A 16,547-nucleotide genomic window follows, 5' to 3' on the forward strand; every position below is an offset into this window, starting at 1 on the left:
GGAGAAGAAACAAAGAAACCAGAAAAGAGGAAACACACTCAAAGAAATGAAGCAATTTGGCCGTCCTTTGGTTTCACCTTAGCGTTCTCCCCGCCTCCTCTCTAGCCCAGCAGCCCCGCCGTCGCCGCGGCAACGGGCAGATCGGGACAGGATGCCGTGAAAGTGCTGTGGCAGCAGAGGCGAGCGGCGCCCCAGAAGCCGACAGGCAGAAAGCGGCCGGCGGAAATTGCGCCGGGCTCGTTCGGCCGGACGGTGTTTAAAAAGAGAGCGGCCGGGCGGAGGCGCCAAATGGCTTTTTGTCGGCATGGCGACCATTCCGCACCATAGGCAAAGAGGCCCTAATCGCGTTAATGATAAATCAGACCGCTCGGTGACGTTTGCTCTCGCAGCTGGCGTGCACAAAAATAATTTTATGTGCTTCATGATCAGAAAAATAGCATTTTAGAAAACTGTCTATTATAAAAAATATTTTGCCTCACTTCATGGATATTGTGCTTCTCCTCCCGACACACGAAGAAGAGTAAATATACGTTGTGAGTATTGTGACAGTCTACATGTGTTGCGTCACATTTGTGTTCAAATATCCGTTGCTTTTATAACTTGGCAATGCCAAAGCTAATCCTTAGCCTGTCTATGGCGTTATTTATTCTTTGTTAGCATTAAGCTAAGTCAACTTCATTAGGGCAAAGCGATGTGGTTGTGTGCAATCGACTGGCAATTCTGTTTGGTTTATGTCTAGTTGGACAGCAGACTTTATTAAAAGTGGCAGTATTTGTTATATTGCCATATTTAATTTCACAAATGCTTGTACGCCGAAACTACAATCTGTAAGCTCCAATTTTTGGTATCTAAAATGCATTTTTTATAGTTAAAAAAATGCCCCATCTCAAGGATGCAGCTTCCTTGAACCTCTCCCTGTGGCTGAGAAAAGTGAACAGCCAATGTTGGGAGCCGCAGGCCCGACAGCAGACTTTTGTTAGCCGTGAATCTGCCCCGAGAAGCCATTCAGCAACGGCGGCGGCGACCAACGTCAGGAAGATGCCCGCAAATTGAACATCCCAACGCAGCCTGGGGGTGGGGGTGGGTGGGAGCACACACACAATCAAACACTCCAGGTTTAATCTGCCTTGCCTTGGAACTGTCCCCCCCGCTGGGTGTCACTCACTGAACAATGTGTGTGTGTGTGGCCCGAGGAAGCAGCCGCTGAAGCTTTCCATCGATGATAAGCCCATGAGGGCCCCCATGTCAAAACCCTCACTTCTATGAAATAAGACCGCTTTGCTTTTCAATTCGGCCGAAACCTTCAACTCAACTGAATGACTTGCCAGGCGGACATTTTGTGCGCCGTTTTGAAAACCGCAGTTCATATTCGGCTTCAACATGCATTGAACTTGCACGTTAAGTCGCATTTTAAGCTAATATTAAGCTAGCGGGCATTCCATAGACAAAGTGTGAATATTCATTCTGTTCTCTTTGTTTGATGTTTAGTTTGACAGTGAACTGCGATAAAAGGCTCGTATGTTGCTGTACAAACTACCGAACAGAATCTGTTCTATATTTCTCTTCGTCCACCAAAGCAGCGTGACGGATCCTTTTCACAGTAAACCGGCAACGAACCGCGGCTGATTAGAGATGGAAACACAACACACACACACACACGCGCACACAAAAAGAAAAAGAAAGAAAGAAGACGGGTGAAAAACAAAGCAAATGGTCCACGAGAGGGGTCGTGCTAAAGACACTTTGCGAGATGAGAGAGGAAGGGGTGGCGAGGGCATAGATGAGATGGAGGCAAAGACATTGCACGGCCGGTCATGAATAATATAAACGGCTGCCTTAACTCATCCCTCATCCCCTCAGCCACACGTGGAACTTGCGGGGGGAGTTGGGGGGAGGGGAAACAAACGCACGCAAACGAGTCGCGCTCACACTTGCTCAAGTGCTAAAACGCGCGGCAAGGAACCACGGCGCACACTGCGGCAATTCTGGAGGCTGACAAGCACTCGGGCCATGTTCGCTGTGCGTGGCAAGACGGAGAGATATGAAGATATGATGGATCTGAAAATTGTGCTCGTTAGCTTTCTGATAGGGAACGCAAATTATTATGAAAATTAGGGATGGGCGAGTACCCATTCCAGGTATCATATCAGGCCAATAGCAGCCTTATTTTAGCTGCCGATACCAGCCACCTATACAAAAAAATAAGCCCTCCTTGGAAATAGTTGGCGTTGCAGTCTGACACATTGGCAAATCATCATCTGCTCCGGCGGCTTCAGGCGGATCAATACGAGGAGGCGAGCACGTGTGTGTTTGTTTCCAAAAGCGCCACCGAAAAGATGAGGACACACGGATCAAAGATCGCCTTGCAAAGAGGCCATAATAGCGCAACATGAGGAATGAAGGCGCAGGCCGCAATCGCGCCAAAGAGTACAGGACAGCCTCGGGATGGATTTCCGATACCACGCCGGCGGCTTAAGCGAGTCACAGTCACGGATAATCCTTCTGGGTTTTTTTTTCTTATCCCCCATTCTACCTCTCCACCCATCCTTTCACGTTTTGGGCTCCCTCCGTCCTTTGGTTGTCTCACCTTGGGCCCCCCTGCGAGCGTGCGACATACATTCAGAGCAGCTGTTGTGGACTTCCACATTTAAGCTGAAGCCGCGACGACCCTGCGAGGCACTACAAAACTGCTTGAACGCCGATTGGCCTTTAATCACTCGTTCCATCCGCCACGGCGGCTGCTTGAATCTCTCGCATTTGAAAAAAATGCACCGCGCACACACACGCACTGCTCCTAATACAAAACATTAGCAATTTCTCTCAATTGATGCTCGCCACTCAATCAGAGCGATTACCGCATTTTTATTTTTATGGATGCTTTTAAAATCATTTCAAGTGAAAGCCGTCAAGTGGAGACGAGTGTCCTCTTCTCCATTGATACATATCAATGGAGGAGTGGACTACATATGGCCTGACCGACACTGATTATTTTTTTTTTCTGATGTCACAATAAAATTCTCATAAAAGATTCATCAGCCGCTTTAGTTAAGAATACCGACAATGAATACAGTCAATTCTTTTGGGGTCCCGTAACGACAACAGCGACACTGCGTACAGGCAGCACAGGACTGTTTTACAGTCCTTTCTCCTTTACTACTGTACAGTATTGGTTTAACCCTTTCGGGGACAGCGAGAGTAATATTGGTCATTCTTTTCAGAGGATAAGGAAGATATATGTGACTATTGTCTGTGTTGCTCACTACTTGTGCTCAAAAAAAAATCCATTGCTTTAACGGTTATAACTGTGACACCGTTGCTATTCCTTAGCCTGTCAATGGCGTTGACCCATTTGTGTTAGCATTAAGCTAGCAGACTTGAAAGCAGAGTTAAAAAGATGTTTTAAAATTTTTAATTTGACATACGCTTCTGGTCGTATGTCAACAGTGCAACGTTAGACGCTCAACAAGCGACGCGAGTCCCGACCGTGACGTCGCTGCGTTGACGCCTACAGAACTGCCAATTGAGCAATAATAATGAACGAACTGTCCGTGGTGCTGAAAACACCCCGCCGATCGACTCCACATTCTTCCGCCGCCGGTCCTAAAAGGTGACAACCAATTGGAAGGGAGCCCGTAAAGAGTCACACTCTTGACTTGAACATCAGAATTGATGGGACGGTTCCAGGGGACCACTTTTAAGGACCCGGGGCCTCATTTTGATCAAACAGGACCTGCACGAGATATCAGAACAGCGCAGAAAGCCATGGTGGTCAAATTCAAGTGTCTGATTCTAAAATCAAGTGTGTGATTGTAGAATGGAGTCTAATCTCGGTCAATCACGGCGATCCCAAACAATTTCCTGTGAGTTATGTCCACCTGGGGGGATTACGCGGGGATTAGAGTATTTGTATATTCCAGTGGCAAAAAAAAAAAACCTCTACGCCGACACCAATCTCAACATTTTGTCACTGGCGTCGCAACCTTGTATGGGATTATTGACAGCTTGGAGGAAGAGGCATTCTTCTCGAACAAAACAAAACAAAAAAAACAAGCTGTTTTTATCCATCTCAGGGGGCGGCCATTTTGCTTTGGACTGAAAATGACATCATAGTGCCCAAGGGCTCAGTTAATGACCCACCTGTTGTCTAGCTTTGGTCATGTGACATTGGCAAGCCAAGCCGTCATTTTCAGTCGACAGCAAGTTTTGTGTCCACAAAAATCTCCAAAATCGCCCGCTCACAGACTCTCATCTGACAGCGCTGAAACTGCAATATTAGACTGGACTTTTCTTGTGGGTACACGTGCGGCTAAGGAGAGGCGTTCGTCAACACAGCTTTATGAACAATATTTGAGCGGAAAAAAAAAGTGTTTCAGTCTGCTGTTATGACACTTCTCAACGAGAGTAGTTTATTCAAGTTTAAAAAAAAAAGTCATGTTCAAGAAATCAACTTCTTCCGAATCAGCTGGAGGCCCAGAAAAGTCACCCGGGGTCATCACCGAGACCGCATTATGACACATGAACCGCATACGTGCCGCCCGCGTGGAGAAAATCAACAGGATGGATCATGTCGAGCGTGTCTCGTTGTGACACAGATGCGAAGCACACACACGCACACACGCACGCACGCACGCACCAAAGCACGCACACTCGCCACCACTCTCCTCATCCCCTGTTGCTATGGAACCTGTCGCCATGCAAGGCAGGGAGGTAGGCTGATGGAAGCCAACGCGAGGAGGATGATGACGACGATGAGGCATGTGAAAAAGAAGACGATCACGTTCAGAACTCGGCCGGCGGCGCTTCGGCTGGGGGGCTTTTTTGCTCACCGCAACGTGGGTGGACGGAGGCGCCGCGTTGATACTGCGCAATGCAAACAGACCCTTTCCTCGCCACACATCACGCCGGCCTCTCTGGCCGCCAGGAATAAATAAATAAAAACAAAACAAAACAAAAAAAAAACCCACCAGGACATGTCCACCATCTGACTAGAAGCACTTGTGGACCCCCCCCCCCCCCCGCCCCACACTTCTGCAACAGCCTGTTGACTGACCTGCACGCCCACCCATGTCGCCACATGCGTGCAAACGGCCTCGTCTTGAAGTTCCGAGGTGGGTATTCCAGCTTTCATCAAACCCCCCCCCCCCACTGTCCTTCCTCCCTCCCTGGCCATCATCAACACTCACAAGACAGTCGGGGCTGACAAATAAATCACATACCTTGATGGTTCTCAAGGGTGTCCTCCGGGATGTACATGTTTTTGCTTTCATTTACCATAAATGTAGTCCAGCGTTCTCATTGGATGTGAATGGGTTGATGGTGGGGTGAGGGGGGTGGGTGAGGGGGGTGGCCCCCCTCCAAAAAAATGAAAAATGAAAAATAAAATAAATAAAAAAAGGGGGGGGGGAGAAAGGTGGGGAGGGAGGGAGGGGAGGGTGATGAGTCTGACAGCTTGTGGATATTCCCGTGGCTCGCTGGAGGAGGGGGGGGAGGGGTGTCTTCGGATGGAGTGAATATTACCTAATCCCCATGATGGAGGTGAAGGCGAGAAAAAAGAGGGATCTGTCAGCGGAACTGGTCGGCAAAACGCACCGGTGCATCCCTCGGTACATCCGGGCCTTAGGCGGCAAGCATAAAAGCAGCACCGCGTTCAATCCTCTCGCTCCTCTCCTCTGCTTTTCTTTCCTCTAATTCTTTTTTTTTGGGGGGGGGGGATTTTTTTTTTTTCCCCTCCCGCCTCAAGGCTGTATAAGAGCTCGCGAAGCACGGGCGCTGTCAATAGAAGTGCGCAAAAGACGCATCGCTGATTGGCATCCTCGCTGCTGCTGGAGGAGGAGGAGGAGGAAGAGGAGGAGGAGGAAGATTGGAAAATGACAAGAGTGCAAATATTCCATCGCGGGGTTAAATCTCCCAATGGGTTAAATCCACGCCGAGAGGCTTCCAGGAATCCACGAGGCGCGCAAAGCAGGCTGTCCTGTCCTGTCCTGTCCTCATCCGCGCTCCTCTCGCGTCCCGATCCGATCCATGGTGGTCTCCTCACTGACGCTCGCTCGCTCTGTGTGTGTGTGTGCGCAAGCGGAGCAGAGTTTGGGCTCTCTCGTCTGCCTCTGCAGCTCTGCAGTCGCAGAAAGAGAGAGAGAGAGAGAGAGAGAGCGCCCCCTCCTCCTAGTGCTTGCACACACTGACTGCTTCCAGATGTGTGTGTGTGTGTGTGTGTCTGTGTATGTTAAAAAAAAAAAAAAAAAAGACAAGGCAAAAAGGGATTGTTTGGGATATGCGTGGCAGGGATTTGTCATATTTTAAAAAAAAACTAAAAAAAGTGTGTGTCGGGCAGAGGAACGAACAAACAGAAGTCCAAGTTCGGACACATGTGGTGCATGGGCGCCTTTTGCCTTTCCTTCGAGGGTGTCCGTGTTTACGTCTCGGCTTTGACTCGGCTCCCAAAAAACACCAGGAAGCACTTTTCCCAAGCGGAGGGCGAAATTATTGGTCAATTGATCCGGCCAGATTCAAACACCAGTCAATGTTTTCATTTTAATCAACCGAAGTAACGACACCATGAGCCTGATACCAATCAACATCAACGACATCAATATTATCGATATTTGGCTCGATCCACCCACTACGAGGGTGAATCACGATTTTAAGCACCCCCCCAACCCCCAAATGCGGAATGGACCAACGCCTGCCTGTCACACTGACAATTTAACCCTTTCATGCCCCCTGTAACCTGATAACATTATAAGCTGTCCACTGCAGTAACTGCTGCCCATGAAAGGGTTAATTCTTTTATTTGATTTATTTTTTACCCTCAGGACCGTCCAGGGTTCCGTCATCTTTCTCACTGGCCAGGACCAAACGTGTCCTGCCTCCCTCCCAAGGCGCACAAAAGTCATTTTCTGGTGACACGGCGCCATATTTGAGCGTACATATTAATGAAATGAAGTCATCGGCTCTTAACTGAATAATATCTCGGCCGTGTCAAATCCAATCTGTGTCCCCCCCCCCCCAAAGGCTTTCCAACACCTGTGAAGGGGATGCAAGACAGCTCAGTGTAGTGCATTATGATGTTCTGGGCAACATTGCCAAGTTCAAATTGTAATTATAGTGTCGGCCAGCTCATAATATTATGATTGCCTTTGACACTGAATTTTACTTCACGGCGTGCACGCGTCGCGGCGTCAATCTCACCGCAGGCGATGCTGTGATCCGGGGGTGAATCTCAACGCTACGTTGGCCGTGTATTCATTTAGCTCTGGGTCAGAGTGCGCGATGGGCTCCCACCACGCTGTAATAGGATCGTGAGTTTTGACGACGAATCGATACGCGTATTAAAAAAAAGAAAAGAAAAAAATGAGAAGAATAGACAGACGGTTCACCACCCTTCAAGTCGGCCAATCGCACGCTAGAAGAAAGTCATTTCCAGAAAAGATCGACAAGCTGCGGTCGCCACGGTCAATAGAAAAAGTCTACACACCCCTGTTTATATCTCAGGGTGATTTGACATGAAAGAAATTAGTCCAAGGTAAGCTATGTCAAAAATATTTCACCCACCATTAATGTGACCTATTGATTCTTTTTTCAAAAAGGAGAAACAACTGAAATTATGTGGTTGCATAAGTGTGCACGCCCCTCATTACTGCTTCGCCTTCCTAATCAACCAATCGCATTCAAAGTCATGGAAAACGGAATTCAGAACACAGCTGCCACCATTAAAAGTGCCTCTGATTTAACCTCCAAATTTAAAATCAGCTCTGGTAGGCTTTTCTTGATGTTAGTTTTGTGCTTATACAGATTTTTTTGAACTGTTCATAAATTGAGCTGAAGAAAAACAGTCGCAAAGGATGACGCTGCCAGCAAAATATTTTTCGCTGTAGCTCCGTTGTTCTTTTGAGCCAAAAATGTACCTTTTGGAATTACAGCTAAATCGTGCATCACAAAAAAAAGCCTACTAGAACATCTTAATTCGGGGGTTAAGCGGAGCCACTTTAAATGGTGGCAAGTGTGCTGATAATCGAGCTGCATCCCATTTACAGTTGAAGGGTGTGCACACTTTTGCAACCACATCACATCAGGTGTTTGATTTTGCGAAAACAAATCCACTTGAGTTGCACACTATATTGGCCACGTTAATGCTGAACCCCCCCCCCCCCCACTTTTGAAATTATTTCTCTCTTTCTTTTTTTATTTTTAAATTGCCCAAAAGGCTGGCAACTGACCAGGGGCGTGCAGACTTTTTCTCCGCTCTATGTTCGGGAGGGCCAAAAGGAGGAAGGAACCGCGGACGGAGGGCAGGTCGTGGGAACAGACACACGCACCCGGGAGACTCCAGCACACACACAGACACACACACACATTCACACAACCAGCCTCTGGAATCCGGCCTGCACATGGAATCGCTATTCTATATTTGTACACCCCAGGCCGCCTTTGGTAAAGATGGGCCGCTCTCTGGGAAGAGCAGTGCAGACAAACAGCGAAATGCCACAATCCCATGCAGGGGCGAGCCAACGATATTCTGCTCCGTCAAAGGTGAAGGCGTCAGCAAAAAGAATATCTCCATTCGGGCGAGCTTTCCGGGCAGGTCGTGTGTCTTTTAATCACGTCGGGTCATTACCTCCATAACCGCCGCCATGCCGTTTGGAAATTGCAACCGCCTGCTCGTCGGCACATACTTTATATTGAACGCACGTCCTGCCGCTGACTCTCACCTCTCTCAAAATAGAATAAATGAATTCCATAATTGTCGCCATCGATCACGCGCTTCCAGGAGACGTCACCTATTAATGTGATACAGTGTGTCTGTGTCCAAAGTGTCATGTCAGGGGCTTTTACTGCAGAGAACACATTGCACGCTCCCCCCCAGAGCGTGACTTATTTCACTGTACTCCCATTGCCATCATTACTTGGAGCCAATCACGGTGTATTGATAGTATTGACGCGCTGACGGATGCCTCATTAGACTCATCATTGTGAAAACATGCACGCTTTGTAAATAGACAAGTGTACTTTGAACACACGCACACACACACACACGGACACACCTGATTGACAAACAGGCCTCTGGTGCATTGCCCAGCAAGTGTTTTCAAGCTAATTGCACGGCACAAGTCAGAGTGCAAGTTTTACAAGATCCAGATAACATGCTGGTGCTTCTCGGCTCCTCAAGCACCGAACGCAGGGTTAAGCGGTGCATTCACATCGAACATTGAAAAATAACGCTTTGAAAGGTAGTGTAAAAACATCAGACAGCTGCACCCGTAATGTACTTCTTCCTTCCCACCCAACAAAAGAGCAAAGTGTTATACGTCCCATACCGCCCTCTTGTGGATTTTAGGGGAAATGCAAGCGTGTTTCCAGACGGACGACCCAACTGTCCTGAGTTTTGCTTTGGAAAGAACGCACCTGCTTATTTTATACCGTCCACTATTCACTTATGTAACTACTCTTCTACTGTTGAAAAGAATGTTACTTCTGGACACTGCAAGTAAATTTATCCATCACACCATAACAACCAAGAATAGTCATCTTACTAAACGTTAATGTAATCATAACATTTTGTGCAATAGGTAAAGACTACTTGCGGTTATTTCGAGCAATTTACGGGCAGCTCGAAGCATAAACAAAATTTAATCCGATTTTGAAAAGGAATAGTTGACATGATTGCATTATTGTCAATGTTTTATGTGACGTGTTCGGTTGTATTATTGTCTTTTGTGGAATATTCTCGAAAGCGCTTTGTTGCGGCGATATAATTAAGATGGACTGTTTTGTTTCGGAGCTTTTAAATCGATCTTTCCGGCTCGATTGCTCAACCTGTAAATGGGGTGCTGCAAGTCGACTACTCACGCCTGCTTGTTTACAATTTTTGCCTGTTGACATTAACGCGGCTCGTGGCAGTCGTAGGTATAAATCGCCCCGATTTTTTTTAAATCAGCGTTCGATCAACCGTTTTAATAATTCCTCGCATCGCATCTCCTTCAGCCTGTCTTTTGTTTCTACTTTGATTTCGTCCCCTTCCCCTCTTTTAGCCGCCGATGCTAACCAGCGAGCTAAAGTCTCCGGAAAGGGAACAATGACGGCGACTTGCGCCGACGGCGGCGGAGGTTTGAGCACGAAAGGACTGGACATCAGCCTGGCCGCTTTGCAGAGACACGACCCGTACATTAAGACCATCGTGGACGTGGCCAGCCAGGTGGCCCTGTACACGTACAACAACCGAGCCAATGAGTGGGTAAGCTGCAACCTCAGTGCAGCGGACGATGCTAACGATTGCTTAGCGCGCTGGCGCTTTGGGAACGCGCACACTCATTCGCCGCACTTCAAGTTTTCACGCCCGGTTTGTTAACACAATTATTTATAGGCGATTACTCCTGTCGTGGGTACGACTGTTGTTGTGCCCATTGTCCTCTCGTCCCCGTTTGTTTTGATTTCAAGTGTTGCATATGCCATTTGAGTTCTTTCCCTACCTTGTCGACTTATTATTGACGGTCATTACTGTGGCATAATTAACGGTTTATTGTGCACAAGTGCATATCAAACTAGCCGTTGGTTCACCTTCTGCATTAAAAAAAATAAAAAAATTCTTTTGGAACCTTAACAACCCCCAAAACGAATGTTTGTTTTTCCAGGAAAAGACTGAAGTGGAAGGCACTCTGTTCATCTACACAAGGCAAGCTGCATCGACAAATACAACTTCCTGTCTTTCGTTTGTCAGGGACACAACAGACTTTTTTTTTTTTTTTAGGCTAGCCTCGCCCACATACGGCTTCACCATCATGAACAGACTCAGCATGGAGAACCTGACCGAGCCCATCACCAAAGACCTGGACTTCCAACTCCAGGACCCCTTCTTGCTCTACCGCAACGCACGGCGTAAGAGTGACGTCGCCATGTTTTCCTAGAATGCCGACTAAGCTCAAAGCGAACTCAACCTGACCGACGTTCTCTGTGCTATTGCGGGATGCCACCTCGAGATGGATTCCGAAACAGACGGCTATGGATAAACTCCATTTAAGGAGTCGCTCTTTATCAGCCGAGCAGCGTCACGGAGTGCAGCGGCAAGATAAGAGAGCCTGTCAGCACTCCTGTGGCGGTCGGCGGAGATTAGATGCATCGCAGCGGGCGATAATGCAAACACTCACTCAGTGAGGCTCATTGACAGACAAAAAAAGAAGAAAAAAAATCCCTCGTTTCCGGCCCTTTGACTCGGGACGAACAATGAATCGAATTAAAATCGATGTTGTGACTCACCACGATGTAACTAGCCGATGACGTGGCCAAATGTAACGTTAGACGATTTCGGACCCAAGTTACGCTGGCCGCCGCGCGACACGGCCCCCGGCGCGCAATCTTATCATTAAGCAAACACGTCGCGCTCGGCAATGCCGTCACGTCCGGGAATGGCGGTTGGCGCTAAGTGGCAGCCTGGGCTAAAAATAGATGGCAGAGATACAGACTCCTGGGGATGGGAAGCGCGCATCCAGCTAGTCATTAGCCCGCCTGACAACCAGCCATTTGACAGGAAGCTTGTTAAATGTTGACTTGTGTGCCCTGGTGGTCACGTGTCTGGTTTTGATTGCATTTGGGCTGCGCAGATACGACATTTTCTTACATTTGATTTGCGCACTGGCCGATCTGGATTCACATCTTCTTCAAGATGTCCAAAAATTGAACACGTTTTACGCTAACAATTTGGCATTATTGACACGTCAACGTCCAACTGGATGTTTTCCTCCCCCGGGTCCGACATCGACGGCGGCCCAACTGTCTTGGGCCGCTGTTGTGTTGGGCCGCCGAGGACCTTAAAGATGCAGTATGAGTTTCATAATTGGGATTTACTGGGCTTTTAGCATGTGGACATGTGTGCTGGTAGCTTGATTTACTTATATCCTGAATATGGCTCGGCCCATATGGATCTTTTTTTTTTTTTTTTTTTTTTTTTTGAATAGGCCATTATTTGGCAGAATTAATCAGCCTTTTAAAGAAAAATACAAACATAATGAAGACAATAATTTGGTCCGCGAGCATTTTCACGAGCACAAATACAGATTAAAGTTTGGCACTGCGAGGAGTATCCGCGCACCCCTCGATTTGAAAGATTTCGTCGATTTTAAAATCTCACCTCCGGGTCGCACGTACGCATACCCCAGGTTGGTCTCCGACACCAACTGGCCTTTAAATCGAACCTCGGGCTCCTCCTGCAGTCTTTCGTGTTTGGGTTTCCGGGTGAAAAATGCACGCAGCATGGCTCCAAGCGCCTCTCGGCAGGTCCTCGTCGGAATCGGCCTGGTCTCTTACGACTTGAAATGCAACTTGGGGGGGCGGGGGGTGTCTTGCTCCCACTATAGTACTGACAAGGTCCTCAACGCCATTCCTTCGGGATAGTCGCGTCTCTTTCCCTCTCCTCGTCTTTGTCCTCTCTGTCCCGCCGACATCCTTTCACTTGCTTGCAGCTCTCTGCCGTTCATCCCCCGAGCCAGCCCGCTAAGTGCTCGTCACTCGGCCGGGCAGTCTCCCACCGCTGTTACTTATTTGGTGCTGGGCTGACTCTTTCCCAGGCTCAACTGGGGCGACCCCGGTGGCTCGTCCAGCCTCACTCTGGTGGCCAAATCGGTCTCGTGTGTAAACATGAGCGCCGCGTGGAGGCCTGCAGCGTTATGGCCAAAGTTTACATAAGCAAAAATAAGCTCACTGGTTTTCTTATTGTTGTCTACTAGGGGTTGAACTGACTAATCGACTAGTCAAATAATTGACTAGGCCACATTGATTTTTCCCAATCAAGTTGACATACCCCTAATCACGTTTTGGGTATTTTGGTTTCCAGCATGTTTTTTTGTTTTTTGACTGAGGAGTGGATAGAAAATATTGATAGAGTCAATTAAGTAATCGACTAGTTCACTTTAATACTCGGCAGTGACCAGTCAACTAATCACACTTTTTTTTTTTTTTGGTATCTAATCTTTTAGATTCCATATTGCAAAGGACTTGCTGAAGAAATTCCAATGACATCATTGATTAACCGACTAGTCGACTCATCATGTTTTAGTCGACTATAAAAAAGGAAAAAAATCTCTTTGTTCACCATGTTTTTGTTGCTCACGATGATCTGCTCATTTAATGGCCCGAGCCATCGGCGGAAATCGCGTGCCGCCATTCATTGCATTGCGATCACCGTGCGGCACGGCGGCAATCTCATTCTGTCGTCTGCTGACCTTCGGCTCGGCATCCAAGCGACCACTTTTCGTTATTACGCCAGCCTAACTTGATTTTTGTGGACCTTTTTGTTTGCTGTTGATGACGCTTGATTGAAAAGCGGACCTCTCCCTCTCCCCAGTGGTCATCCACGGCATTTGGTTCTACGACAAGGCCGACTGCCGGCGAATAGCCCAGAGGATAAAAACGTAAGCGCTTGCGTAATTCTTGGCTCTGATCGAAACGCTCACTCGAGTCTCTCAAACGTAACCTAATTACAGAAGATGATCGCATTCTATGTTTACCTTGGAAGTGGCGTGTGTAGTCTGACCCAGCAGGAGCAGGCGGTGGTGCAAGGTGGCTGGCTGCCCCCTGGTGGAGGTGCGGGTGTCGTGCAGGATGAAGGGCAGGCGGTGGACATCATCCAGATGCTGACCAAAGCTCACAGCCAGTACGACAAGGTAAAACCCCTGCAGAAAAAGGGAAGCCGGAATGTCACGGCAAGTCGGAGCAATCAGACGCAGAGAGCGGCAGGCAAATATCGCTCCCTGGTGGCTGGGAGCAGCATAGCAAGTAGTATTGTCGCGACAAAAAAACAAAAAGAGCAATTCAAAATACACTTTCACAAGAGTCGGGCTGTCACTAGATGAAATTGTACTTTTTTTAAATCATGTGTATGACAAAAACATTTCTCGATGACTGTATGTGAACCAATTTCATTGACAATGGCACAAAATGGAGTCCGAATGTCACCACTGACGTAATCATACGTTTGCGTGGCGCCACAGGAGAAGTCGACCTGCGAGCCCAAAGAGATTGGCGGCAGCGGCGTTCTTTTCGGGAAGCCCAACCTCATCAAACCCATCCCCGTCAAGCCCACCACTCCGGTACGGCCCCACCCACCCACCGCCATCACTTTTGGATCCGCACGCCCTCCCCGATTGCATTCATCCTCTTGCTTTCCCGTCTTCAGGACGACGACGCGAGCGAGTCCAAGCCGCTCTCCCTGGCCACGTTGTTTGGCTCTCATCATCAGCCCTCGCCCAAAGTTGATTCCGCCTCTCCTCCCGCCGCGCCCGTAGCAAGAAAAGCTTCTCGCCCTCCCGTCGCCCGCACCTTGACCTACGAAACCTCGGCACCCAAGGCAATCACCCCGACGGAAGACGCTTCGCCCCGTCATCAGAACTGCCCGGCCATCCTGAAGCTCATGCAGGGGCAGAGGGCGGCGCCCGGCGGGGTCCTTCAGACGCTGTCCGAGTCCCCAGAGAACCGGCTGTGCGACAACGGCGTCCCGCTGGACCCCCACCACCACCACCACCACCGCATGTACCATCATCAGATGCACCATCAGCTCCAGCTCGATCCAATCAAGAGGCTCTTCCAAAACGCCGCTGCTCCTTGTTGCGCTGCGCCGTGTTCGCACCAGCAAGCGTTTTTCGGGCACTCCAAGCAGCCACGTCCAGGTGGGGCCAGTCTTGCCTTTGCGTTTACCTTTCTGAGATGTTTCTTAACTTGCGGAAACATGACCAAAAGGGTAATCAAATCCAACGAGGCTTTTGGGGTTAATCACCGCAACGGTTGTGACTTCCTCAGGTGCGCCTCCGCACATCCCCGGCGCGCTTTCCCCGCACGAGCTGGTCCACAAGCTGCAGCTGGTCCAGCAGGAGCAAAGCCAGGCCCCGCAGGAAGCGCCACGCCTCGGCCCTGCGCTGGCCCCGCGCTTCCAGGTGCCCTCCAGTGTGGCTGCGGCGGCCCCGAAGGCGGCGCTCCAGTTTCAGGTTGGTGGTGGATCCGACGCCCTCAGATTCAAACTCGGGATCTCAAAACTGCAAGGCAGACACGCCAACAACTCACGATGATACCGGCGTGTTGCGTTCAGGCGCCTTCTCCGCAGAGGATACCCGCCACTGTGGCCCCGACGTTGCTCCTCTCCCCCAGCGTCTTCTCTCAGGTGAAATCGGACGTCGCATCGCCGGCCGCCGCCGCCGCGCAAGACCCGTACTCATCTGCCTCCTCTGGTTACACGCTTCAGAAGAAAAGTGGAGTTCTGTCGAAAAGCCAGCTCCAGGCAACCTTACTGCACTTGATCCAGGTATGACCCCGACCCCAAAAAATAAAATCACACACACTTGTTCAGTTGTGTGACATTTTGATGTATTCCAGACGGACAGCTCCTTCCTGGACACCATCTACGAGGCTTACGTCGGGAATTTTTGCTAACCGCATCAGCGGCAAGGACCTTTTTTGGGGACTGGATGCGGCACTAAAACCTAAACCGGCATCATAAAAAGCTGTCACGACAAATCCGAACACAGATGGCTCTCTTTTCTGGGAATAAAGCACACATACACGATACAATACAATACATGCTGATTTATATAGCGCACAACAGGGGCAGCTGTAACAAAGCGCTTAACAAAACACACGCTTAACAAAAAAATTCACAATGGGGGTGAAATATGAAACAAAGTTCTAGTTGACAATCTCTGAAGAAGGAATGAGGCTTAAAAGTTGATGTAGCATTTTATTGTTTTGAACATGACACAAATTGTACAATTGGCACATGGCAAAAAAACTAAAAAATTAACGTTCTCTAGAAATATTTTACCTACATGTGTTTCATAGTATGCCATTCCAAGCTTTTTTTTTGGATGGATTTCATTTCTAAAGGACATAAATCAAGCTGCACTACCTCGCAGAGCAAAGTTTTCTACGAACTGCATTTCAAATGGAATGTTACACCACACAAAATTCCAACTTTAGCTGTTCCAATGGCACATAAATAAGCAATAACATGATGGCATTGCAAGATGCACGCATTTACCTGGTTCGTAATGAAGAATGATTTAAAATGGGGCGGGGACTAATGTTTATACTTGCAGTTAACCAGCATGCAACGTTAAAATGAAAGGCATTTGAACGCAACGTAGCAACAGTTGAAATGTTCTTTTTGCAGTTGACATGTTGTGCCAATGCGGGTAACATCTGGCAGTCACGGTTTTTTTTTAAACCTGGGGATTGTCGGGTATGTTGGGTTTCAGCGGGAGTATCTTGGAGTTGTCTATTAAATGTTTTTCAAAGAGCTTCTTTGTCAGCGTTGTCGATTTGTTTCGGGGACGTTTACAACTTGCTGTTACATCGGTGTCCGTTTGAGGGCGCAGTTGTATCTAATCAACTTTCCGGTGTGTTCAATTACAAATGTTTATTTTTCTTATACTTTTCTTTTTTACTCGGAGCTCATAATTTTTCATGTACACTCGCTCGATACACAAGGTAGAATTAATTTATAAAACTGACACAAAATTAAATCACCATTTGAACAAATTAGCACACAAATGTGGGATGATTTGATGGGA

The 16,547-nt window shown here is 48.2% G+C and overlaps 2 protein-coding genes across 6 annotated transcripts in view; one reads left to right on the forward strand and one right to left on the reverse strand.

The window, feature by feature from the left end:
- Positions 1 to 6,093, reverse strand: part of cacna1c (calcium channel, voltage-dependent, L type, alpha 1C subunit) — an 83,588-nt gene extending 77,495 nt beyond the window's left edge. For all 4 annotated transcript variants that reach the window (XM_086103240.1, XM_086103239.1, XM_086103238.1 and 1 more), the window contains exon 1: positions 5,217 to 6,093. In XM_086103240.1, coding sequence (XP_085959366.1) covers positions 5,217 to 5,274 — 58 coding nt within the window. In that variant the 5' untranslated portion in view covers positions 5,275 to 6,093. The remainder of the gene's footprint in view (positions 1 to 5,216) is intronic.
- A 3,730-nt stretch (positions 6,094 to 9,823) lies between these two features.
- On the forward strand, positions 9,824 to 16,274 carry dcp1b (decapping mRNA 1B). Of its 2 annotated transcripts, XM_086103242.1 has the most exons (12): positions 9,824 to 9,903; positions 10,029 to 10,231; positions 10,629 to 10,669; positions 10,745 to 10,872; positions 13,334 to 13,400; positions 13,517 to 13,652; positions 13,980 to 14,078; positions 14,165 to 14,654; positions 14,785 to 14,969; positions 15,071 to 15,142; positions 15,224 to 15,283; positions 15,355 to 16,274. In XM_086103242.1, exons 2-12 carry the CDS (start codon positions 10,073 to 10,075, stop codon positions 15,409 to 15,411), a joined length of 1,494 nt encoding a protein of 497 aa, XP_085959368.1. In that variant the 5' UTR covers positions 9,824 to 9,903; positions 10,029 to 10,072; the 3' UTR covers positions 15,412 to 16,274. The 2 variants fall into 2 exon arrangements, with proteins under 2 accessions (XP_085959368.1, XP_085959367.1); XM_086103241.1 differs by having other exon boundaries at positions 15,071 to 15,283.
- Positions 16,275 to 16,547: the final 273 nt, after the last annotated feature.

Source organism: Hippocampus guttulatus, chromosome 22 (genome assembly GCF_054856545.1).
Source record: "Hippocampus guttulatus isolate MCC_2025c chromosome 22, RoL_Hgut_1.0, whole genome shotgun sequence".
Taxonomy (NCBI): Eukaryota; Metazoa; Chordata; class Actinopteri; order Syngnathiformes; family Syngnathidae; genus Hippocampus; species Hippocampus guttulatus.